We start from the raw sequence: 26008 nt of genomic DNA on the forward strand, positions 1-26008 counted from the left end.
AGCAAAAAAAAGATTCCATTAACATTTATCTGTGAGTTGATGAACGTTTATATGTGAATAAAAGCCTAAATTAAATCTGTTCATCATATAAAGTAATCATGTCTCTTCACGGTGGACTAAACCACTCAATTCATTTGGATTAGTTTTACGATCCCTTTATGAACTTTTTAAAGCGTCAAAGTGGTAGTTGTGTGGACTGTCAATGGAGGGACAGAAATCTCTCAAACTTCTTCAAAATAAATAACGAAAATAATAAGATAAACGAAAGTCTTACGAGTTTGGAACTAAACAAGGGTTATTAATTGATGACAGCATTTTTATTTTTGGGTGAACTAACCCTTTAATGTTTTTGATCGGACATGAAGTTATAATATCGCATCTTAGCCCAGATGTTCTTACTATTAACTGTGGATCACGGGGCAAAGTAACATTAACCAACCTGTTAACGGTTTTCTGTGTGCCACAGAGATGTTGAAACCATTCAGGTTTATTATAAAAAGACATCGGACTGCTATCCCTGGTCTCACCCACAGCAGGGATTTTTAAAGGCAATTACACTGTCATAATATCAGAACAAAAATAATATTAAGTGTAGAAACAAATCTGCTGAAATGTAGCAGCCAAACCTCATAGCTAAATCAAACGTGCTGAGAGAGTCCTGGGTCCCATCAGATCTCGCTCAGTGTTTACAGTGCTACAAGGCACCAAATGCTCAGTACTGTTACCAAAATGACCCTGACAGCTTTAAACCGGACCTCACATCTTTAAAAGGTCAAAGGCCAAATACTGTAAAATCATTTTTTACACAGCTCAAAACATGTCTCAGTCAACCAGGTCAAGTTTAAAGTGTTTCGCTCCTGGCTAAAGATGCAAATACTAGCGTTTTGAAGTTGTGACATCTGGAAAACATCAAGTCCTCAAGCTGTTCTTAAAAGGTACAGTATAGGACTAATTTTAATTATACAAATTTTTAAACCTTTGCTCTGATGTTCGTGTTACTTTTGCCCGCTTTGTTTAACTTTCACCGCCGCTTATATCACCCTGCCATGAGTGCAGTGAACCCACAGAGTGGCGGAGCGTCCGTCGGCAGATCTTAAATCATCAGCAGATTAAAGACCGAGCCGATCGGTACCTATAAACTCTGACTCTGGCAAAACACACTGGATTGTGGGACTCTGGGGTGAGAGCAGTGGATTTGCTATGTTTTCCCAAGCACAGCTGAAAGGCTCATCAACAGCTCCCTGATGGTCTAAAGTAAAGCGCGTACACACACATACACCCACTCCTGGCTTTCTAAAGTGGAAGGTCCCACCAAGTCTTACCAACCCATTCCCAGATTCAGGCATACTCTATATAGAGCCTCGGTTTCAAAATAGGCCAATCAGAAACCAAAATTCTCTTGAGGCTCTGTGGGTGGGCAGAACAGAAGTTGTAAAATGTTTCTGACCTTTAAACACGGACATATGCAGAAACATGTTTATTTTTCTGTATTTCTGAGTGTTTGAAAGAAGAATTACAGTATTCATAATCTTAACTCTGCCCTCTGATGGCTTCACCCTGGATTTGAAATTGTACAGACGACAGTGTGAATGGAGAGACTCCTTTGGAGTGTGGGTCACAGTTATGACCTCTAAGGTCAATCCCAAACCTTATACGCTTGTGTTTTGGGCATAATTATGACATTTCAGTAAAAAAAAAAATGGATTTTTATGTTTAAAAGGATACTTCACCCCTGGGAAGATGAATGTGTATTTAAAAAGGGTAATATATATAGTAGAAATGTGAAATTATTTTTGAATTTGGAGCATTCTAGTCTGAGAAAAGACAGAAAATGTACTTTTGACTCATATGGATGAAAGACAACAACTCCCAGAATGCACTTGCTTTGCTGCCTTTACGAGGCCACTCCCAAACCACGCCTACCGGTTACAGGCGGCAGTATCCGAACTGTTGAATTGATACAACTAGGCTTGCTTTGACACATCGTGACTCTATAAATTGTGAGTTAATAGTTAGTTGATAGATTTCCATCGAAATGGTGCTAAATTGCATTGTAAAAAATGACGATTTTTGGACTGGACTGGATTTAGGACTGGACACCCCTGTGATAGACATTTCTTCCCTATTGCGACGTACTGTATGTCCGAATGAAACGGCTTCTCGAACAAGGAAAAAGGGTGGGAAGAAGCGAAGCGAAGCGAAGAGAAGAGAAGAGAAGAGAAGAGAAGAGAAGAGAAGAGAAGAGAAGAGAAGAGAAGAGAAGAGAAGAGAAGAGAAGAGAAGAGAAGAGAAGAGAAGAGAAGAGAAGAGAAGAGAAGAGAAGAGAAGAGCATTTTGATTTCATGGTGACTTTAAACATGCTTTATGTGGCTGCATGTAGGCCAAAAGTATTTGCTCTTGAAATGTGATGTTTTATGCAACTTTTACGAACATCATTTGCATAAATCGGAGACTGGGAGTGTTTCGTTGAAAGCATCAGCTGTTTAATTTATCAAAACGCAGCTTCGTTCCTTCCCTCCGGTTTGCCTAAGATCTGATAACACTGTTATTTTACGACTTTATTGAAATGTTTTGCATTCAGCCATACTCGTTCTCTGGCGCAGAACATTCCCTCAGCTCACACAGAGCTTGACCCGTGCTGACACTTCTGCTCAGCCATGGTAAAAACATTTATCACTGGCCATACAGGGGTCAGAAGAGCGACTGACGGGTGTTACACATCTATCCTTCGAGCTCCCTCTCTCACTTGCTCTAGTTATCCCTCCCTCTCTCGCACTCTTTCAGGCTGGACATGAGGGAAAGAGACCTCAGCTGAAGAGAATTTGTTTTCATGAAGTCCTGCGGATATTTTTTTTAAAGGTCAAATGCTCCATCTGATGTTTTTTCTGTTCTTTACATGGTCATCAGAGATAGAGGATGAAACATAGAGCAAGAAAGTGAGAAAGGGATGCTGACATACCGCAGCAAAAATGAAGAACAGACTTGTCGAATAGGAAAACTATTCAGACATGCACTTTGGTCATCGTGACAAATATATAAATGCACTACATTTATTTAAAACTTGTTTGTCTAATATATCAAAAATTAAGTGGATAACACTCTAAATCGCCTTCACTTGTTTTTAATTCCTTGCATGAATCTGACTCATTCAATAATGTCAATAAAACTGATTTTATAAAAGTTTTTCAGTTAGAAACACAAAAATACACATACAAAAACTTATTTACTAGTCATAAATGAGCATCAGCAGCTCTTGAAAAGTGACATTTTGACTTTACTAAAAGAAAATTAGGCTTTACATTCGTATTTTTTTATGTATTAAGTGCAACTTGAAAGGCATTATTATAAAAGTATGATGTGTTTCGTAAATGTTGGCACAAAGAAACATACAGATTCCATAAAATGAGGTTGGAGGACAAAAATAACTAAATTTTCCTCAGGAATTTATGTCTGCTCGAACAAGTCCTTCTGTGGAAAGGAGGCTAAAGATATTATGTAACATAATCGAATTAAAACACTCCATGACTTTGTTCATGCTTAATCGATGTTCTAATGTTGGCTTTATCTCAGGGGTATGAAACTCAATAGGACGGGCTTAGGATAAGAGCACAGGGCTCATAAATTCGACCACAGGGTGTATGTTTGTAATTATTTAGCCAAGTCTTAGTAAATGCAGATACTGTTGAAACGGGTCAAACCAAGTGCCTTCGGTTCACACCCTCTTCGGGAAAGTGGCCAACGTGTTCTTAAAGAGAGTGTGGACTTTACACAGCATAAATGAATTAACAAACATCTGACCCGTATTCATCAAGGATTTGAACACTAAACCTGTGCATATTCATTGCGAACATCATCATCAGCAGCAGCTGTAACACTTCCTATAAACGCATAATCATTTCCTTCATGAATACCATCCGGCGTGTGTCACCATTGAGAGGTCTGTCAAAAGATGATCCTTCCTAAGTCTAAACACGGCCTTTTACCCGTAAAGTATTAGAAGCGCCTCTGAGCGCTTTCAATTATCTCAATCACCTCCAAAGCCATCTGAGCTAAAAACACAGCAGTTTCACGTAACCACGAGAGGTTCAGAGAAGCTACACCTCTGTTCTTCATTAGCCATTAAAAGCCTGTTGTTTTTGTAGAGGGAATAAGTGACCTAAAGGGGCATCGTTATGGCTTTGCGGTTTCAGTATGAACGTAAAGCCGTGCTGGATTACCTCCCTGAGAAGCACCAAGCCCCATTCCATCCAGCTGACTCACAACCCAGCCCTATACATCTCTCCAGCTCTCTTTCTCTAATATATGAACAGCTGTGATTGCTTTTATTATAAGCTAATGCATAAGTTTCTTCCTGATTTTTGCATGCTAGTGAGACTGGTAAGATCATTACTGGAGGAAAAAAATGAAACCAGAAAGGTTTCCAGAAAGGAATAAATAATCTGACCACAATTGAATAAAACAGCTAAATACAAACTTTTCAAAACTATGAAAATTTTGCCTAAAAATATTGAATTTTTGTTATTGAGCAATTTAACAACTTGTGTTAAACAATATTAAATCGATGAAGCCTGCTACTGTAATTATGATTATTATTATATATATATATATATTTTGCGGAGAAATATGATAATATGACATAAGAACCTGGAAGACTAATTCACATTGGTTCCTTCAAGATTTTCCTATGGGGGGTTTTCAATCTATGAGTAAAATAAAGCCTGTTGTAAACATAAGTTGATGGTACTTTGATGTTTTGTTCTACAACGTCGGCTACAGTGCACACACTCACACCCCAAGCTGTCTTATCTAGTAACTTATTAAAAGCGTACACTGTCAAAAAAAAAGTTGCTGACTTAAATTTTAGGTGCAATTAACTTTTCATTTTAACTTAAATTACATTAAACTGACTTCATCTTGTATAAATTCTAAATAGTTGAAAATTGCTTGACTTATTTTGATTAGTTAAAGCAACGTAAAGACACATGTTGTCATAACTTATTGATCATGTAATTTTACATGAAAAAAACAAAACATTACTGCTTTAAAATTCACGTTTTCGCTACAGGTGTGAGTAATTTACATTGTAGAACAAAACATCAAAGTATTCAAGTTATACAGTCTTTATTTTACACATAAACCGAAAAGCCCCATTATAAAACCCCATAGAGGAAAATCACAAAGGAACCACCGGCGTATTAGTCTTCCGTGTTCTGCCGTCATCCCTGCACCAGTCTATTCATTCTTGCGTGGTTACGTCATGTCCGTAAATACAAAAAACAAGGCTTGCTACTACAGTTTTTGGTCAGTAGAATTTGAACTATTCAGCGAGCTAGAATTTAACATTACAGTTTTTCTAAACAACAGGCATCACACTGTCAAAGCAAAAAGTAACATTGAACAGTGGAGAGTGAAAAAGGGAATGTGACCAAGCCCGTGCCAAAACAAAATACGAACCACAGCAGCAGATATGATAGGCTACCTACTTACTTGGTCAGGTGACATATTTTCTGAAATTAGTTTTTTGGGAAATGCCTATGAGTAGAGTTTGATGTAGCGTGATACACCTTAGGCCTACCAACTTATTTTCAGATCATCAGTCATAAAGCTCTATAAACACTGGTCACAAACATGAAGATGTACCTTTAATTTCACAAAGCGGATTGATTGCTCAATAACACATCCACCACCACCACCCCCCAGAGAAAACCAAAGGCGGAATTTATCACACAAACCAATCATATCCAATCATTATCATCAATCATCCAATCAAAGCGTTGGAGGCATTGCCTCCTCTCACGTGACTTTCCTCCCATTCATTCTCTATTACCCTCCACCAATCCCACCCCACTTTAGGCTGTTAAAACTTAATGGGCTCAGAGAAGGCAAGAGAGAACTGCATTTTTGCACCCTTGAAGGGAACTTTGGGAAGGGGGCGCCATTTGTAGGAGTGTTCCATACGAAAGTGAACAACTGAATCCCTTCAGGAAGGGCCCTTCCACAGGTCCGTTAGCGAAGGGAACATGCAATGGTCGCTTCAAGTAAATTAATGAATCATTTATGGTCATGTTCTGCCCTTGATAAATAGGGCATAGAGGTGCTCACTTCCAATTGGAATCTGAATTTAGATCTGTGACGAATTTCTTGCGACTGGCGGGAAAATAAAGCATTATATAAAATTGAAGAACAAAAAAATTGGAACTGGTGAGACCCAGGCTGTTTTGACTTTAAATTACAACTCAGGTTTGCCTTGAAAAAATACGTTAACGTGTAGCCTATCTATCAGGACTTTAAAGAGCGTGATAGACGCAGGCAGGGGGCCTGTATTTAGACAGCCGTCAGTAGTTCAGAATCTGAGAGCAGCTCTCTGACTTCACAGACTTTGAAATGTTAAACTTTCAGTGGCTGAAGTGTTTAGATTAGCGAAAGTGATGTAAATAGACGTGATGAAATATGTAAGTGAGCTGTAAACAGTTCTTTTTATCTTCAGGCAGCCGTGTGTGCGTCCATGTGCATGTGCAGAGCGTATTGTGTGTGAGCCGCGCTTTAAACATGCGCAGCTCGCGCTCGCACCAAATCTATTCTTTACAGTTTGTTTTCTTTTTCCCTCCAAAAATGTAAATGATGTCTAGCTGCTGTTTTTTATTATATGCAGCCGAAGAGTGGGCGCACGGCTTCCGTGGCAGGTTTTGCTGATTAATTTCCTGAGGTCAGGGCTATTGAGCTGTGCTCAGTGATGCAACATGGACTCACAGACAGCCAGAATATTCTGATAAAACCAACAGAGCAAAATCGGTCGGTAAAAACTGATTAAAAACTGATAAAAATTTCAATGAACTCAAAATGTTAAGGACAACTTAATTTTAAAGTTAAACCAGCAATATTTTTTTACAGTAGGCCTATAGTTAACATTCCCTTCTTGTGTGAGTCTGTGAGATTGGGAATTAAAACAACGTTAAGCTTAAACAACACCTTCCAAACACCTCACACATGAATACACACTCCCATTAAATCAATAGATTGTTTACTCTTTAGCCTACTCGCTTTTTGCACCAGGTTTTTCCAAACAAGTTAAAAACAATGACTCAGAATATAAAGGGTGCCAAATTTACTTACAGCTCTGCAGCAAACACACCTGCCCGCTAAACTAAGTCTATCCATATAGCCTATGGATCACTTAAAAATGACAGGTAGAACATGATTGGAACTAAATTCTGCACGAAGGTAGATCTCCAGGAGTAGGGCTGAGCGCCTCTGCAGTTTTTAGGATTGCAATTTTACGCGCTCTCGCCACCAGGTGGCGCGTATTGAGCGCGCAACAGATGCGCGCAGCGTCCTTGTCCAGCTCTGATCCACCGAGAGTGTTTCTGTGCGTCTCACTCGAAGGAACCTGCAACCTGCAACCTGCATCTAATCTTATATTTTGTGGGGTGACGTCATAACGGAGTTCCCGAGTCAACAAATAAAAGTTAGAGAACATTTACTGTTTATTTCCATTTAAAAAAAAAAATTAAATAGAGGGAAAATGAGAATTAACATTTAGCCTAAATCTTAAAAAGTTACATGCGTGCAGAACTGTTGAAATCGAAGTAGGCTACACATGTCATTTAAACCATTTTGTATTTTCATTTTAAACTAAATTCTTTTTTCTTTCTCTCTTATACACAACTGTGAAATTACGTGATTTTTTTCTCATTCGCAGTTTACGCTAACCTAGGTGTGTTTGACCCCAAGAGGAAAAGTTTATACCAAGAATTTCCACCGCGCTTCAATTCGTATCAAAGAGAAGTGCTCGAACTTCTTTGAATTCACCTTTCCCGTGTTACTTAAATGAAACTCGTGCTCTTAATCTGTCTTCACTGGGGTCGGGGGTGACAAATTGACTAATGGTTTTGGGACGTTTAAAACTGGTCTCTCATTTCTTTCTCGCAGAGAGCACAAGTTAAAGGTGACAGTTGTATATTTACCTTAATTAATACAAAGTGAAGCTTGATTTGTTGCCGCCCCCACCTCGCACAGAAGCTCACTTTAAACAATGCTTCGACTGTATGCTTTATTGATGAGAGCGTTTATTTAATTAGACTTTTCTAAGCTTATCTTATAAATGAAACTTCTTTATAATAAGTATAATAATGTGGGAAAAGTAGTCTGTTTGTCATTGTAGCAAATTTAATGCGAAATGTTCTCATTTTAATTATTTCTATTTTCCCCTTTCCTTTTACCGTCCTAATCAGCGCGCAAGTGAACGTAAAAGTTTCAAAAGTCGCAGTGGAGTTCAGTTCAGTCCTCTAGCATGTATGCCTGGGATAAAAGTCTGCATGCGTTTGGTCCTTCGGCGTTGAGGGCTGCTGTACCAGTGGAGGAAACTTCACTTCAGTATTTTGGGGGTTTGGCTGTGTGACGTCGCGGGTTGGGTTACAATAAAGAGGCGGTTTGACTTTGGGACCACAAGACAGAGCTAGAGTAAGACACAGAGAGAGAGAGTTTCTACCCCGAGTAACCAAATACTCACAGCGCACAACCGCTGGACCACAGCTGTGCGAACTTCAGGGTTTTCCCGTGTCTCTGCTGCGAGAACATGCTGAGGAAGACGAACATTTCTCCGATGCGCCTGAGAGTTTTGCACTGAACTTAAAAACGCTGTGGGAAAACTAAGTGACTCTAAAACTTATTTTGGATCGCCCTGCTTCACCAAGATCTGGTAAATATTTTCTAGCTTTTTTGGAATATTTTTGACAAGCTTTTACTATTGCACTGTCAATGATTTCCTGCACAAGACGTGAACTACAAATGTGTGATGTTCAAGTGCATTTCAGAATGAATTAGTAAAGCGAGAAATTGCTTGTAAAGCATGACGGGTACAACTTGTAACACTTCAGCTGTTTAAAGAAAATTATTGGAACAGTTGTTGAATTAACTTCATTGCAAAGTCTAAGTAATTTGTTGCTTAATGCAGATAAAAGTCACAGCAAAGTAACTAATGTGTAGCCTAAATGATGGTCTTTAATTGTGATCGGGTCAGTGATCAACAGGTGGGATGCGCGTTGCAAATTCTTATTGATTATAAATGGTGTCAATACGTTTAAAATATTGTTGTGGGAATAAAATAATTTGTTTACACTAGATACATGTTACTCAAACAAAACTAAGATTCACAAATGTCGTCTGTGGAAAGCCTCGAAGCTGCTCTCATGTCACCCAATGTTTTTCGTTCAAAAACTGTAACAAATTCGTTCAAGTAAATTGTAAACTTTAGATTGTATTGTGCATATGTAGAAAACTTTCTTTTTTCGAAGCCATGCGAGGCCTTGTGGTGTGTGATCTCGAGTTGTGGTTCGCGTGTGGTTTGAATGGTTTTACAGTGATGCTCGGTGTTGAGAAAATTAGCAGTTATTCGTTTGTTTCGGTTTATTTTAAGCGCAATTCGTTCACCTTACGTCTTGTGGAAGCATCAAAATGGTCAAAAATAAAACAAAATATATTTAGTCTCCCAGAAAAATCCAGTAGGTAGGATACAATTAATCAAACGACTGCGAGCTTTTTAATATTTAAAAAAACAAAACGTCATTCATTTTAAAATAATATCTAGCCAATAACCTATATTTGTTTTTTTGTTTTAAATAATGCAGCCATATTTTAAAATATTCCAATGTATAAATAAATGTTTTTCTTGTCCCAGAATGATTTCTTTTCCATTTAAATTGTTCTACAAGACATTTAAACATAATCTAAATCTACCTAACAATTGAAACATTTTAGATATTAATAACTTTAGTATTTCATTAGCATTTTAGCCTAAAATATTAATGTTAAAATGGTTTTGTCATAAATTAATGACCACATCTGTTGGATGCCCCCTGTCAGAAATTACTCATATAAAAACATTTAAGGCTATATGCTCACACAATTTGTCTAATTTATAGAGAGAAGGATTTCGATATTGCATCAGTTCAAAGATTATAGGCATTTAAAATTAATAAGTATTTTAGTAGTTGTACTGTGACCTTTTCAGCTTTAACTGTTATATATTTTGATCTGATTGCACAAAGTGCATCAAGTATGAATCTGACAAAAATGCTCTAGCCATTATTCAGTACTTTAAAATATTACACTGTCAATTATTTCCCTTATGATATAGTACAGGCACATGCGTTTTACATCAAACTGAACCCACAATAAAGCGCTAGGCCTTCTCCACAATACTTACATATATTTGTATATTTAATCAACTGTTTGGCGGTGCTTAATGAATGGTGTGTTTCCCTCTCTCCAGGGTTAAGTGATCACATCCTCTCGGGGGGCTGCGCGGAAAAAGGAAAACATACACTTACTTGATAATCGTTGGACAATTGACCAAAGACTCGTCGTTAACGCATGAACCCCGAGACCGAGATTAAATCCTGTAATACACGTCGAGATTTCTCTGTGATCTCCATACTCGCGACAGGCGCACATTCACACCTACAGAGAGATAAAACACTTATGACCTCCGCGCGCTCAACGCGCAACTGATGAAAGCTGAGCAATCACAGTTATTGATAAGGAGGGTCACTGATAGACAGAGGCACTTGCCATTCGTCTGACAGTATTCTTGCAGTATTTACACACTGATGGGTGTTTGCAAATGCATGGTTGTTTCACATTAAACAAATCATATTTTACTTTAGGCCTAGGCTAGCCTATATGTTTTGATATATAGAGGCCTATAAGATATATATAAAAAAATTGCACCACATTTTGAGGGGGACATGTCACATTTGAGATCTGTATCCCAGGGTGGATGGGGGTAGCCGACCACGAGCTCAGCAAATTGTGGTGTGATTTTTGAGACTCTTTCACCACCTTGTCTGGGATAGACGTCTTTAGCCCCACAACACTGATTCTGCCTGGCGTGGGGGACAAAATCTGGGAGATTTATCCAGACACAGTGCGCAAATCCGACTAATTAGCCAACAATGTACCGGAAAAAAATGTCCAAGCACTTGTGAAATCCCACAATTCAGAAATGTCTATTCCCCCCCAAAACTTTCAACTGGCGTTAGATTTAGCGGTTAAGCAGATAGTTCCCTAACACATTCCCCTCCGTCACTCGTTTTAAAGGTATGTAGACTTCAAAGGGTTAAGGGTACGAGCCTGTTCTCGGGAGCGAGTCCTGATCTCCTCTAATGACCCCCGTAAGTAAAAGTCAATTACTTCTGCGCCATGATCAGAGCGTCCAAATCCCCGGGGGAGCTTTGAGCTTCAGAAAGACTAATTAGGGCTATTTCACTTTTTATTTACCGCAGATCAGACCCTCTCCGCTTCATGATGAGTATTCAAGACAGAAATACACACAAGATAAGCGTCGTCATTTACATTTCAGACTTTTTAGCTAAACAAAAAAAATCTAGAGATGTGAGTGTGACTTCCTTTTTTTTCCCTTTATTTTTTTTACTTTCTTGAACTTTAGAAACATGACACAACGGCTATGACTTCAAATGTTGTACAACATTTGCAGCGCTTTGACCTCATCCATCATAACTAGAACCATATCTGGCATAGTCTCGTTTTGTATTCACAATAACACACAACACACTGTTTCGTTTCACGTGGTACTTATAAAACTGTGTGAAAAAAAAATTCTCCAGACGATATGAGTAACACTGTATACACACACCAAGCCTGTTTGTTTGAGTGTGAGTGTGCTTGTAGTTCCTTATGAGACAAAGAGGAGTTATTGTGCTTTGTGTCTGTTCTCATCCAACCTGATTAAACAGTTGACGCAGGTATGTCACCTACTGTCTTTCGTCTTCATGGCCATAGGCATATTTTCGGCATTCAGAAGACGCCCACACCAAACTGTACATGCATGCACACACACTCATCTGGCAGGCTTGAGCATTGCTTTGTGCTCATGTTGAAGTGTGCTCTTTCAATATGTCAGACAAGGTGTCTCACTTGACATGTGCAGTTTATGTCTTGACGTGAGTGTGTGCGCGTGTTTTTCTTCTTTTTTTTTTTAGGGAAGTCCCTTCAGCCTGTAAGGACCTAAAACAAACTGTTTCCAAGTAACGCATAATACAGGCCTATACTATAACAGAAAATGTAAACATAGGGAGCATATTCTCAATGGATGTCTGCAGGTGTATTATTTTTGAGACACTGTGTTATTTGCTCTTACTTTACTTATTTCTCTTTCTGTCTTTGTCTCCAACAGAAACTTTCTGGAATCAGACATGGGCAGTAAGACGCTCCCAGCACCCGTGCCTCTTCATCCCTCTCTGCAGCTGGCGAACTATTCCTTCCTTCAGACCTCCAACGGGTTGCATTTGCCCGCCGACCACATGCCCAGCATATATAGTTTCAGTGCCCTGCATGCCGTCCACCTGCACCAGTGGACTCTGGGCTACCCACCGTTCACTTTGCCACGTTGTACCTTCTCCAAGCTGCCTGGCCTGGTGGACGCCCGCTTCCCTCTACCCTCAATCCCTCTGTTCCCCCATCTCGTCCAGCCCAAGCAGGAATCCCCCGGGCCTGGTTCTGGAGCATCCAGCAAAAGCAAACCTCGTTTTGACTTTGCCAACCTGGCAGCGGCCGCCACGCAGGACGACGCCCTGAAGGCGGAAGATCTGAGCATTAACAACGGGCACGTTCGCTCGCCCTCGTTGGGCTGCCTGCTGGATGTGGCCAAGCTCTCCTCGCCGGAAAGAAAACCGAGCCGGGGACGACTTCCGTCCAAGACGAAAAAGGAGTTTGTGTGCAAGTTCTGTGGCCGCCACTTCACTAAGTCCTACAACCTGTTGATCCACGAGCGCACGCACACAGACGAACGGCCGTACACTTGTGACATCTGTCACAAGGCCTTCAGGAGGCAGGACCACCTGAGAGACCACAGGTAAGGATTTACAGCTGATCTAGAAACACATTCCTGCTTATACCTGCCCATTCAGACATAAAGCGTACAGTAACGTAAACTCCTGCCCACCCACAAACTCCCAACCTCCTGCAGATTCTGTTCCAATCATGACCTCATCAAGCATTACCGCACCTGGTAATACTCTCCCATCATTCCAGTTAGAAAATAACACCGGGTATAATGTTAAATGCTTGTTATTTAAAAAAAGGTTTATATGCACACATAATGCAAGTATTAAATGTTATGCAGATTTTTATATAAAATAACAATTTGTGCGTAGAGTTAACGTGGTTAAAGTTAAGCCTCAAGCTCAACAGATGCAGAGAAATCAGTTTTGTTTTAAACCACACCTGCTCTGGTGATTTATGACATTCGATATTCCAGTACTATAAGAATGATTTAAATTAGTTGAGACATGCTGAACAATCTCCTTCAATTCTTCAGTAATGATCTTGGCTCTTCTCCTCACTGACAATTATCGCTAGATATGCATCATGTATGAGATTTAATTAACATTTGCAGACACACAGATTTGTCATGACATGGCAGATATAACTACTGCACTTCAATTTAAAATCGCCATCATTTCAATAGTTCAGATTTTTGGCAGAATACTGAAACGCAGGATATGTAATCCTAGAAAAATGCTCCGACCACTTTAAAATCTGTGTTGTTTAAGTTGTAAACATGCTTACATCCATTAACAAACCGCAACTATTCTTTCTCTCTCTCTTTTTCTAAAGGTACATCCATTCCAAAGAGAAGCCATTTAAATGCCAGGAGTGTGGAAAGGGTTTCTGTCAGTCCAGAACTCTTGCTGTCCACAAAACATTACACATGCAGGTCAAGGAGCTCAAACCAGCCAAGATAAAGTGAGGGCATCTGCTTCAATCAATGGGGACACTATAAAACAAAACCTAGTGACTCCAGCCAAAAACATTGTCATTCCAAGGCCACGGAGACTCCATCTGAGGGCCGTGGTCCTCCGCGCACGGCTTCACGCACCAAAGATGGATTAGGCTTGACCAAAGAGCTTCCTGAAAAGGCATCCTTCCATAACCTACAGCCATGATGCCTTAAAGTTTGACTGAAACAAAGGAATGGAGAACCCGGATGAGAAATCACGGGACTGAGCAGAAGCTTTAACATGGATTTAAGACAATCAAACTGATTGATTTGTTTAAGAAAGAACAAATAAGCAAGAAGAGCGCCGACACCAAAGAGAACAGCTAAAGTGAGATCTGTGATTTTAATCTGCACTGCTCCATTCCGAATGATCTGTTGTTTTATTTTTGTACACAGTGATTTTTCTAGATATTGTTGACATTGTCGATGATGAAGGCAGACTCTCGGACCTATGCAGTTACGGAGAGCCCACCAAAGCTCTCGCATTTAAAACCCAAAGTCAGTCGAGCAGCCATTCCTTCTCACCAAAGACCTTCAATCATGTAATTCCTCCTTTTGTACAGATTCCTTTTTGTATAACTGATATTTGGCACTTTAATCTGATTATTGTTTATTTACATGTATCACTGGATTCCTTAAACTTATTTTTTGAAAATAAATAGTCATTTCTGTATCAAATGCATGTTTGTCGTAATGCAAATCCTAACCCTATATAAAATCCTTCTCAGCACGTTTTTTTTGGAAATGTTAAATCTGGTGATACATGGGTACAACTGGCACAAATAAAGGGGATTTGTCTTCACAGACTAATTCAACATTAAACAAAAAGCAGGGATAAACAATGTGCTCTACACTCGACTGAATAAATCAATAAATAATGATCTGCGATGTGTAGACATGGATTGACTTCACAATGGCCTGGGGGACGACATCTGCTGCTGTCCTCATGAGCATCTCTATTCTTTCTCGGAGCTTTAGATCAGAGGGCATGAAAGTTCACGTTTCAGAGAGAAATCAGTGTAAACAGACACACCTGCAAACACAATTCAGAGGTTAAGTGGGGAATTAAGAGAGACAAAAAAAAGACTTGTTCTAGAATTATCTGGAGTGTTAGATCCTTGACTCGGCACAAACTCTAACTAAACAAGGTGAACTTGGGCGGATCTATTTTTAAACTCCAGAATTAGCAGCTGAAAGCTTCAAAGAACAAGGATCACCAGAGCCAGTCATTCTTACAGGCCCAGATGAATCGGCCCATTACAGAAACAGCGTTTCTCAAGCGGCGCTCGGACCCACGCACAATTTAAAAACACAAATGGGGAAGAATCTTTAAAAACTCACCATTCCAAATTCAGACCACAACATCAGATTTATTGCCTCTGCTATGGTGAGCAAAGTGCCAAACACTTTCACAACATCTGTGATACAGTTCTTGCTCTACACCCAGAGCTGGTCTCTTGGGTTTGTTCACAGGAATGGAAGTATGTGTTTGTGAGTGTGTAGAATATGTGTGGGTTTGTGTATGATGTGAGTTTCCGTGCTCAGTCATGATTACTTTCGACCTGACATCATCGCCCTTGGCTTACAAGAAGCGGTCAATGAGCAGAGGATTCAGAATTCTTCTCAGAATCATCTTACAGCATGATGAGAACTGAAATGCTGTTATGAAGTAATTCTCAACAGAAAAAGAGAATTATTATTATTAATATATAATGATAATAATAGCATAAATAATAATATTAATAATAATAGTATTATATGTATGTATGTTTTATATTATACGAGTTGTTTTAGGGTATGTTTACACGACAACGATGTTCTACAAACGGAAAAGTTTTTCCTCTTCGTTTTTTTTTTTTGCGCATCCCATCACACGGATCTGAGAAAACTCGAAGCCAGTAGTTGGCGATGTCACTTCGCAAAGAAACATTTTACATGCCTATAGACTGAACACAATACGCATGCGCATGATGTCACCGTGTTCACAAATTCGCGTTTTTGTAGTTTACCCGGAAAAATAACAGTATTGTGTTCGAATATAGCACTTTGAAACACGTTTTCAAAAGTTTGCATTTTCGTGTAAATGAATGGCCAAAATGCAAAAAAAGTTTTCAGTTTTTAGATTAAAACGGTCTTGTACAAATGGCCCCATGACAAACTTTAGGATACATTTTTTTTACATTAAATAAAAAATCTTTAATATATTACTTATTTGATACAAAACTCATTGAGTGTTTTAGTTTTTAAAAAACGGGGAAAAAAGGCTTTTTCGTCATTAAATGGGGCATCATGGGAAAATGTTTCATTATGTGTGAACACATACCACCTTGAGGTTCAATCTTTCTGACAGCAGGAATAAGCAAGATATGAAGAGAGAGCGCACTGTGTATGAATTAAAAATTAAAATTCTAAACTAAAATCCAGCGCACCAAAAGAGAGACTGAAACTGAAGAGCTAAGCCTGAGGAAAAAAAAAGATTCCTCCAAAGGAAAAGTCAATATGTTTTTCTTTATAATTATATACTTCCCAAGTTGACTGCAATCTCAAAACCACTGTAACTGTAAACGTTCACCTAAAATCCCCCTTTCCCTCAAAAAAAAATCTGAGGACGAGCACTAGTCAAATATGAGATGGTTTAACCGCCAAAAACATTTCATGACATATCAGGACTAATTCTCAGGTACTTCTCGTTTCATACGCTTTGGGAAATCAAGACATATCCATAAAAACTCATTAAAGTTTAAAGAAAGATCAGTCTGGAACATAAAATAAGTTCTGACAGAAGTATTTATCACATTTTCTAAACAAACACTCTCTATGCTGCTTCAGATATGGCATCTATTACAGCAGCATCAGTTTGTTAGATTTGCTGCAAGTCAACAAAGGGTTAGAAAGAAGGACAGAAGGAGGAGGAGGAGAGAGAGAGAGAGAGGGAGGTTACAGGATGGAGGTGTGCCCCGTCCTTCATTCTTCCCTCTGCCCGGAACACATCAGTCCATCAGCATCTCTAACTGACCCTCTGCCGAAAGAGAGCCAGGAACACACACACATTCAGACTTGCCCCATTGCTTCGACTTCAAAACATTTTACACCCCATGAGTGAGCGCTGATGCAACTGAATCAAATAATAACACCACCACCATATTCCTGTAAATCTAAACATTGCTCATGCAGTGTTGCAACACCGAATACATCAGCTGGACACACAAGCAGTGAGAACAATCTCAGCATATGTTGTTGGTCGATGTATGATTTAGTGAGATGTTCAAGGAGGTCAACTGCTGTGACAGACAGTGGCTCTACGATGACACATTTAACACTCAGGAGCAGGTGACACACACACACACACACACACACACACACACACACACACACACACACACACACACACACACACACACACACACACACGAGTGGGCCACAGTGCACATGCACAGGATGGGGTGAAGCGCAGGCCAACAGGATGGAGAGAGGACACACTGACAGACAGACGGACACACACAGGCCTCCTGAGTACATGGCTTCCTCAGACTGGAGGAAGAGGAAGTGAAGCCTGCAAGATGTGGCCATTAAAAAACACAAACACATGCAAACACACACACATTTACAAAAGTTTATACCAATAAATATTACTCATTGTGCTCATTTATTCTGAAAATATCGTTAAACTTTGACCTCAAATATCTTTGACATATCAGTCATTGCCAGTGTCAAATTTATAACTTTCAATTGAGTCCGTTTAAATTGAGCTTGGAGTACAGAAAACATTCTTAAGACTATGAAGCTCACACTTTAATAATGATATTATATTGGTATGTATTCATGATCATTTCTGAGCTGTTACATTCAAGCAGAAGACTTTTGGATAGGAGACTTTTGACTTTTAGTTTTTTGTAATACTATGACACAATCAGACCAGAAGACAATATGTGACCCTGGACCACAAAACCAGACCAAAACCAAAAATTTCCACTGATGTATGGTTTGTTAGGATAGGACAATATTTGGCCGAGATACAACTATTTGAAAATATCTGGAATCTGAGGGTGCAAAAAAATCAAAACATTGAGAAAATCGACCTGTGACTGGTTTTGTGGTCCAGGGTCACATATGCCATTTTAAGGAGAGATAACTGTGTAGACTATGTATAATTTCATCTAAAATGACACCCATATACACCTGATGATTTTGTAAGGAGGACATTTGTATTGAAACAGGTTTGGTTTCTTAAAGAAGCTTGAATAATTTATTTAATTGTCAAAGCTATTGCTGATGTTAAACTAATTGAGCATTACAATTATCCATGCTCTCCCCTATAATGTATACATTTACAACAAATTAAGGCACAAAGAATTCATAAAAGACAAATAATGCATTAAAATATGCACTTTAAATTAACACAAATTTACACAAACTTACAGTATGTGAAACATACTACAGTAACATTACTCACTAATGAAAACATGCAGACACGCACAAGGAGGAAATCAGAGCTGGTAAAAGATAGTCCTGGTGAAATGGACTGGTGAAAATGGTCAGTCCCTGCTTGACCTAGGGCAGTCGTGGCCTAATGGTTAGAGAGTCAGACTGAAAACTGAAGGTTGCGGGTTTGATTCTCAATACTGGCAGGAAATGACTGAGAGGTGTGTGTGTGAGGAAAAATTCCAAGTATGAGTTACCATGCTTGGCCTTCACGTCATGTCACCTTTACACACAAACAGACACAATGTCACTGTCAACTGCACACTACACATGAATCTTTCAGCTGTACAACAGGAAAGAGTGCCTGTGCAAGAGGTGAATTTGGGGTAAATCATTGCGTGAGTTTATGAGAGAAAGACTCTGTGAAAGAGAGTGTAAGTTATAATGTATATTAGTTAAAAGAAAACTGAATAACAATGGAATAATTCATTAATTGTGGAGTTTTGGGAGACAATCAGTGCTTTTCAGAGGCCTTAATATGTCTACCCCACTTTTCAAATTGTTCCTACGCCCCCTGGAATGACCTAAAGAATCAGTGACACACACATTCACACATTATAAAGCTTTAAAGCCTAAATAAGCCATATATCATAATAATACTATTAACATTGCTGAGTAAAAATAAAAATCTGACTGTGTAAGTGCCAGCTGCCGTAATGCACCTCAGCTCGGTCAGATATTTCTCTTAAATTTGATGTGACTTTTATTTTGTGCAGAGGCGCAAGTGAAAGCTTAGCTCTCATTAGAGCTGACCGGGCTGGGAAACGTTCAGGCCTTGTAATAGCCCAACGATTTCAGAACAAACCTCAACATCTTTGTTTTTGGTTACAGACATAATTTAACTCGGCACGGATTTGGGGTCATGTCTGAGGTAAAAATTTAAACAACAGCATTTCGATCGGGTGTCCTATTCAGTTCGGAGCTGATTTCATTCGGGGAGTGTCTTTGCTGAGGGTGATGTTTATTGGAGAAGCAATCGTCTAAATTAAGACAAATTACTCCGCTCTGAAATGAGGTTTGTGGCTCCGAGATGCACGAAACGGCTCAATGTGAGTATATAAGTAAATGTAGACCGAATCTGAAACTTTTATTAACCAGAGACATTTCATCTAGTTAAAGATCGGGCAGGAAAGGCAAGTGTAATTGCAGAACAGCACTCCAATAATGATATACACCGAGTGTGTGGCTTCTGTAAGGGCAACCACATGATCACGACCATATTGTAAGTCTCTAACGTTCCTTTACACTACTGCGGAAAAGCCAGCAGAACGCTTCACCTGCAGAAATTCGAATGCGGCCCTTTAATTACTGAGCTATCAATAGAGAGACTAAAATTACAAATCAGCTGGAATTGGTTTCAAATGTGCATTTGTAAATGTGTGTTTGAAAGTGAAATGACCAATAATAAGCAGGAAAATGCTTTTGGAACCCACGCGAGAGGTACACGGGCAGAAAAACAGCGAGTAAAGCGTCTCCAGCTGAACTGAAGCAGTGGGTCAGTGTAACAAAAACCGTAAACACAGAAAACAGACCAACAATAGCGAATCAAATTAAAGATGAAAAAGCTTCAAATGCCTCTTTTTATCAAACAATAAACTCTCATAAAGTGTGTATCAAATTTGCAGTGATTTGCAGGGAGGATGTTTGTCCAACACCGCACATTACCTCAGACCTGTCTGATCCCGACACAGAAGTGTTCCCATGCCCGAGGTTCGCTTTTATTTGATGAAATACAAATTTATAGCAATAAAACCAGTTTATGATATAATTTCAAGAAACAAGGGGGAATATAATTGAAGTATGATTTGACTGGGTGCGGAGCCTTGAGAAAAGTTAAAGCGTGCCAGAGAGAAGGAAAGCAATTACCCCTGGAGCGAAATCCAAGGCATTATTGGTCAAAGACTGCAGGGTAAAACAGCCCTGTTTGCAGTTTGCTTGGTAATTTCAGCTCATTTAAAGACCATTGCGTCGGGCCTTTAATTTATCAAGCCTCCATATCAAAGCTGAAGGGCAGATATTGTACATTTGGACAATCAGAGACTATTTGGTTCCAGTTTTAAATCTCCTAATGGAGCTCACCCCTATTCAACCAAGAACCTCTCATTTCACAATGCAAAAATAGAGACGGAGTGAATAAATAGTTAGATTTTTGCGCTATAACTGTTTACAGTTAATCATTGCTGTTTGATTAAATGTAACCGTTGATATTATCAAACGCAAAACTTGTGTGCTTAGTGTCCTGTAGGTATAAAGTTTCATATAATTGAAATCAGTGTGACCCCGTGATTCCCGATTCAGTTTGTTCCCGTTTAAAAGCACAAGCTGATGTCTTACGGCAACCCAATAGTTCACACAAAGAACACTTAGTATCTGCTTTGCAAACAAACCCATATTCTGTGCATACACACCACAACTACTTCATAACACCCACTAAAGAAAGTTTTTGTTCTAACTCATGGGCTATTGACAGCACACAATGTACGTCATTAATAAAAAGCCCTTGTTGAAAAGGGAAAGTGTAATTTTCAAAAAGCGATGAGGAATTCCTCATGACCAACTTCTTATATATTAGCTGTTGTATTGTGTGGTGCTATTTACCCTGCGTTTTTAATGGAAGAAAAGACAAATAGCATTTAAATCAGCACATTGAGTCCTCTCATAAAACTTTTTTTTGTTTTCCCACAGGGACAAATGGGCAGAACGAGTCTTGCTCTAGTCCAGTCTGATATTTGAAGCTCTATGCGCCAGCTTCACAGACCTTTGGAAGGACCCTTCGCTGTATGCGCAGCCTCAAACAAGTTATTACACCCCCGTACTCTCTGGCTCAACACATTACTGTTTGGCAGGTTGAGTTGAAACAAGGCAAACGATTGAATAAATCGCTTAATTGGTCATTAGGGACACTCTAACATGAACCCTGGCTCACCGGTGTCACATATCGAAACTCCACCTGTAAATTTGCTCTGCAAACAAGAGAAACATTACTTTTTATTGCCTCTCAAGTGGCTGGATTCATGTTTAAAATAATCATTACTTGTGTATGAGACGCAAATGGTAAATATTCCATCTTAAACAAATCTAGGGGACAAGAATCCAGCAGAGAGGGGCATGAGAACTGAAAACAGGGCTAAACTGAGATCAGAACAGTATTTCATCCGCAAACAGATTAAGAGATCTTTCGACCAAAATTAGATATTAGGGAAATCACTTCATTTACAACATTGTACTGTAAAAAAATATTTGCATGATTTGTTATCACAACTTTTAATTTTTTGTCAAATCAACTTCGATAACTAATGTGTGAAGATAACATACTATTTTGAGTTTCTGTTTATTAAACTATTCTTCTTCATTGTATTAACTCAAATTTTTAATTACAACAAACTAAAAATTTGAAGGCAAGAAGGTAACTTGCTTTTTTAAGTTAAACCAACATTTTTTTTTACAGTGATATGCTCCACACCCTTGTTTGCTAAATATGAGATATTTGGGCTAAATTATATGCTTTCAATAGCCAATGGGATTATATTACTCAGCATAATTAGTTCAGCATAATTACCGATATAATAACCGATTTTCCCCACATAAAATGTGACAAAAAGGTTCAGCAGATTCTCTCTGGCCTGTTCAGATCTTCTGATAAATTTAAGATTTGTAATGCTTTGATGTATGTGAACTCTTTATCTGATGGTCATGTGTATAGCGCTGCTCTATGTTGTAACGTTACATATGTAAAATGTTAATACACTGAGAAAGAAAGACGTTTGCAGAAAGAAAAGTAAAATATAGGCCAGAAATCAAACGTTTGCCTATAACTGATCGGGCAGACAAGCATATTACAAGAAAATGAGAGGAATAAACAATTTTGCCAGTATCAGTTTGTGTTCAGTAGTAATGGAGTCAAAAGAAAGAAAGAAAAAAAAGCACATATTCCACCGTTCAGGTCTCAGAGAGAATTACAGAACTGTGCTGGCCTCTTGTTGAGCAGTTGGGTCAATTTGTCACGGTGGATTCTGTTACATGGTAGAGATGGTGTGTGCCGTCTACCGTACTGCGATCTGTTCATTAAACCTGAACACAATCACTCTCACCGTACTAATCAGAGGCCTGGCTGACCACAGACTACACACATGGTGGAGGTGAAGATGATCCAAAGTCATTGTGATTGATGGTTACGCTCTCACAAACTCATGAAGACTTGTTCTCCATTTCATGCATCACATCCATATCATTAACTAAAGTGTGAGAGCAAAGCAAAATCCATCCATCCATCCATCCATCCATCCATCCATCCATCCATCCATCCATCCATCCATCCATCCATCCGATATCTATCTATGTCTGTCTTCTAGATATCATCATCATTAAAGACAATAATATTGTGAAATATTTTTTAAATAACTGTTTTCTATTGTAATATTTTAAAACGTAATTTATTCCTGTGATGACAAATCTGAATTTTCAGCATCATTACTCCAGTCTTCCATGATCCTTCAGAAATCATTCTAATATCCTGATTTGCTCCTCAAGAAAAAATATATAATTATTATTATTGAAAACAGTTGTGCTGCTTTTTATTTTTATTTTTTGAAACCCTGATACATTTTTTTTCAGGATTCTTTGATGAATAGAAATTTCAAAAGAACAGCATTGATTTGAAATAGAAACCTTTTGTAACATTATAAATGAATTTACCGTCGCTTTTGATCAGTTTAAAGCATCCTTGCTGAATAAAAATATTAATTTCTTAAAAAAATAAAAAAATAAAAAATCGTACTGAGCCCAAACTTTTGAACAGTAGTGTATAAGGCACACGCATGATTAAAATCCTCAGGGTATTTGCAAGAGTGTTAACACGACACATCCTGCTGTATTCTAACACTTGGAGTTTCTTGTTCTGCATCAGCCCATAAATAACTGATACCAGTGTGGGTAGCATTTAACCGTCCTTGTTGTTTAGGCTTTCTGGGCCCGCCGAATGTTTAGCACATTGCTGAAGAATTCAAACTTCGGCTTGGCTGCCACTGATGGTTCATATTTTGGCCCTCTAATGTAGAGAGGAAGTACATATGGAGCCATAAAAATAAAAGCCAAAATAAATCAGAGCGGTTGCACAATAATGTAGGCGTTCATGCATTTTACAAGACAGCAGAGAGGCCGGAGATTTTCTTACTCTCTATTTTTTTCTCTCTTTGTATCAACACTTGTTGGCATGTGTTTGCCCTAATGCGCAGATATATTAGACCAAGCTGTGAGCAGCAATCCGTCTATCATAATAAAACAATATGAAACAAGTCATGTTGCTGGAATATGTTTTTGACTGTGACATGAAAGAATTTTAATCTTTCTGCCGTTTTAGTGGTGTAAGTGTTCATTGCTAACTCACGTCTTATATGCAAATTTTATGCAAACGCTTTCATTTCAATATCTTGAATGGACAAAACGGACACATGCTCACTTTAGAAATAACGGTTGAAAAATGTAAGATTGTTGGGTTTGTTTCTTTGCAGACTGCCAAACAGGTGGGTTTGAAAGCGGGGGTCAGAAAGGGTCGTCCTGAAACGGCTCTATTGAAATGTTTCCACTGAACACGGTGAGCTGTTGGAGTCCTGCGGGGTGATCTGAACAGGATTGAGCCTGACATTCTGCAGGTTTAGAAGTTGGCTAGCAGCGGACAGATTACTGCAATACCGACATGTTTGTTTAATTATGTTTAAAAGTACAGGAAGGCAATCTCTGCCAGGAATATGTGCTGTTTTTGAAACTAAAGAAGAAGAAGAAAAAACTACCAACAAATAAATACTTTCCCCTGAAAGCAGCTGATGCTCAGTAATACAAGATCTCACAGCATCCCTCATCTGCAGAAGCTGAGTGTGTGTGTGTGTGTGTGTGTGTGTGTGTGTGTGTGTGTGTGTGTGTGTGTGTGTGTGTGTGTGTGTGTGTGTGTGTGTGTGTGTGTGTGTGTGTGTGAATGGGTGTGTCTGTGTCTATGTGAGTCAGCATGCTCGATCTCAGAGCCGTAACGAAGATTTCCATCAACGCTTTCTGAGCACTGGCGCTGGTGGAAATACTTTTACTTAAGCTGCACCTATACAAATCAAACATACTGACTCCATACTACCGTCAAAACGGATAGTTAATGATCTGTTGGTGTTTCTCTTGTAAAATCATGTATGTACAGAACGGATTGCATTTTCATTTTCAAATTAGAAGCAGATTCGGCGAACAGACCCGGCCGCCCCATTGAACCACAGGGGAATGTTTTCCTTTCTCCTATTCACAGCGTGAGAGTTCTCCCTCCTAGAGGGACGTGTTTGCATGTTTTTGTAGGTACAGCTCAAATGTAAATATGACCCCTAATGTTTGAGCGATACCTCTGGCTCCGAGTGTCTGCTTCTGTGTGTGTGTATGATTTAGGGCTTCTCTGTGATTTGCCTGATGAGGGTCAGCGGTAGGGATGCTTCCCCACTGACAGCCCCCCCATCTGCCTCTGCTCCTGTAGAGTTTAAAGAGAGATTGAGGGAGCAAAGGTGTGAGCAATTACTGTCTGATTATCTCTCAACTAAAGCCTGGATTACCAAAGATCCTTCCAGTAAATAAACAGCATTTTACATGTAGATAATAAAAATAACTTAACATTTGTCAACCAAATTATATTAAAAATTATATTATATTATATTATACTATACTAAACAACAGCCAAACTGTAATTGCAATAACATCTATTTATAATTATGTTATATTATACTAAATAACTGCAATATCATATATTTTATAATTATTATATTAGCCTATATTATATTATATTATACTAAACAACAGCCAAACTAAAATTGCAATACATCTATTTATAATAATTATTATGTTATATTATGAATTATATAATACAACAGCCAAACTATGACGAGCTCTCAAGAAGCGAACGTGACATTTATCGCCTCGATTGCTCTCACACACCATGCAGATCTTTGAACAGGTCCTGGATAAGCAAATTCGAAACATCGTTCGTCTCACAGTCAATCAAGCCTGATTCGTGAGGAACTGTGGGACAGTTGATGCAATTCATGCCACCAGGATCCTGTTTAAAGCGCATGGAGAGAAACAAAAGCCCCTGCACGCTGCCTTTCTCGACCTTGAAAAGGGTTTTGACCGTGTTCCCCATAAAGCCATCTGGCACACACTAAGAACCCATGAAGTTCCTGAAGATCTCATCGAATGGGTAAAGCTGCTGTACAATGAACCAAAAAGCCGAGTGCAGGCAACTGCCGGAACAACGAAGGAGTTCCATGTTACTGTGGGCGTCCACCAAGGATCGGCTTTATCACTGCTCCTATTCATTCTTGTGATGGACGTCCTCACACGAGACGGTCAACCTATAGCAGCCAGCGCCATGGACACTTCTATTCTGAATGTCCAGGCATGGAGCAATCGGCTGGCAACTTTTGGCCTACGCCTTAATGTTAAAACGACATAGTACATGACAACAGACCCAAACCAACAGGGTACGATCGATAGGAAGACCAGTGACCGTCTCAATTCGAAGATCTACCGTACTGTCATTCTGTGCTATTCTGTCGTACTGTTGCTCTTCATGGCGCTGAGTGTTGGACAAAAGATATAGAACGCTGTCTGTGTCATTGAAACAAAAATGCTGCAATGGATCTCCGGCATCACACGCTTCGACCACGTCTGTAATGATGACATTCGGCAACGGTACGGTGTTGCCTT

General features: G+C 39.1%; 1 protein-coding gene across 1 annotated transcript; it reads left to right on the plus strand.

The window, feature by feature from the left end:
• The first annotated feature begins 8446 nt into the window (after window positions 1-8446).
• Window positions 8447-14691, plus strand: osr1 (odd-skipped related transcription factor 1). Its single transcript, XM_079635905.1, has 3 exons — window positions 8447-8698; window positions 12194-12871; window positions 13636-14691. Exons 2-3 carry the CDS (start codon window positions 12213-12215, stop codon window positions 13766-13768), a joined length of 792 nt encoding a protein of 263 aa, XP_079492031.1. The 5' UTR covers window positions 8447-8698; window positions 12194-12212; the 3' UTR covers window positions 13769-14691.
• The last annotated feature ends 11317 nt before the right edge of the window (window positions 14692-26008 follow it).

Source organism: Phoxinus phoxinus (genome assembly GCF_949152265.1).
Source record: "Phoxinus phoxinus genome assembly, chromosome: 14".
Classification (NCBI taxonomy): domain Eukaryota; kingdom Metazoa; phylum Chordata; class Actinopteri; order Cypriniformes; family Leuciscidae; genus Phoxinus; species Phoxinus phoxinus.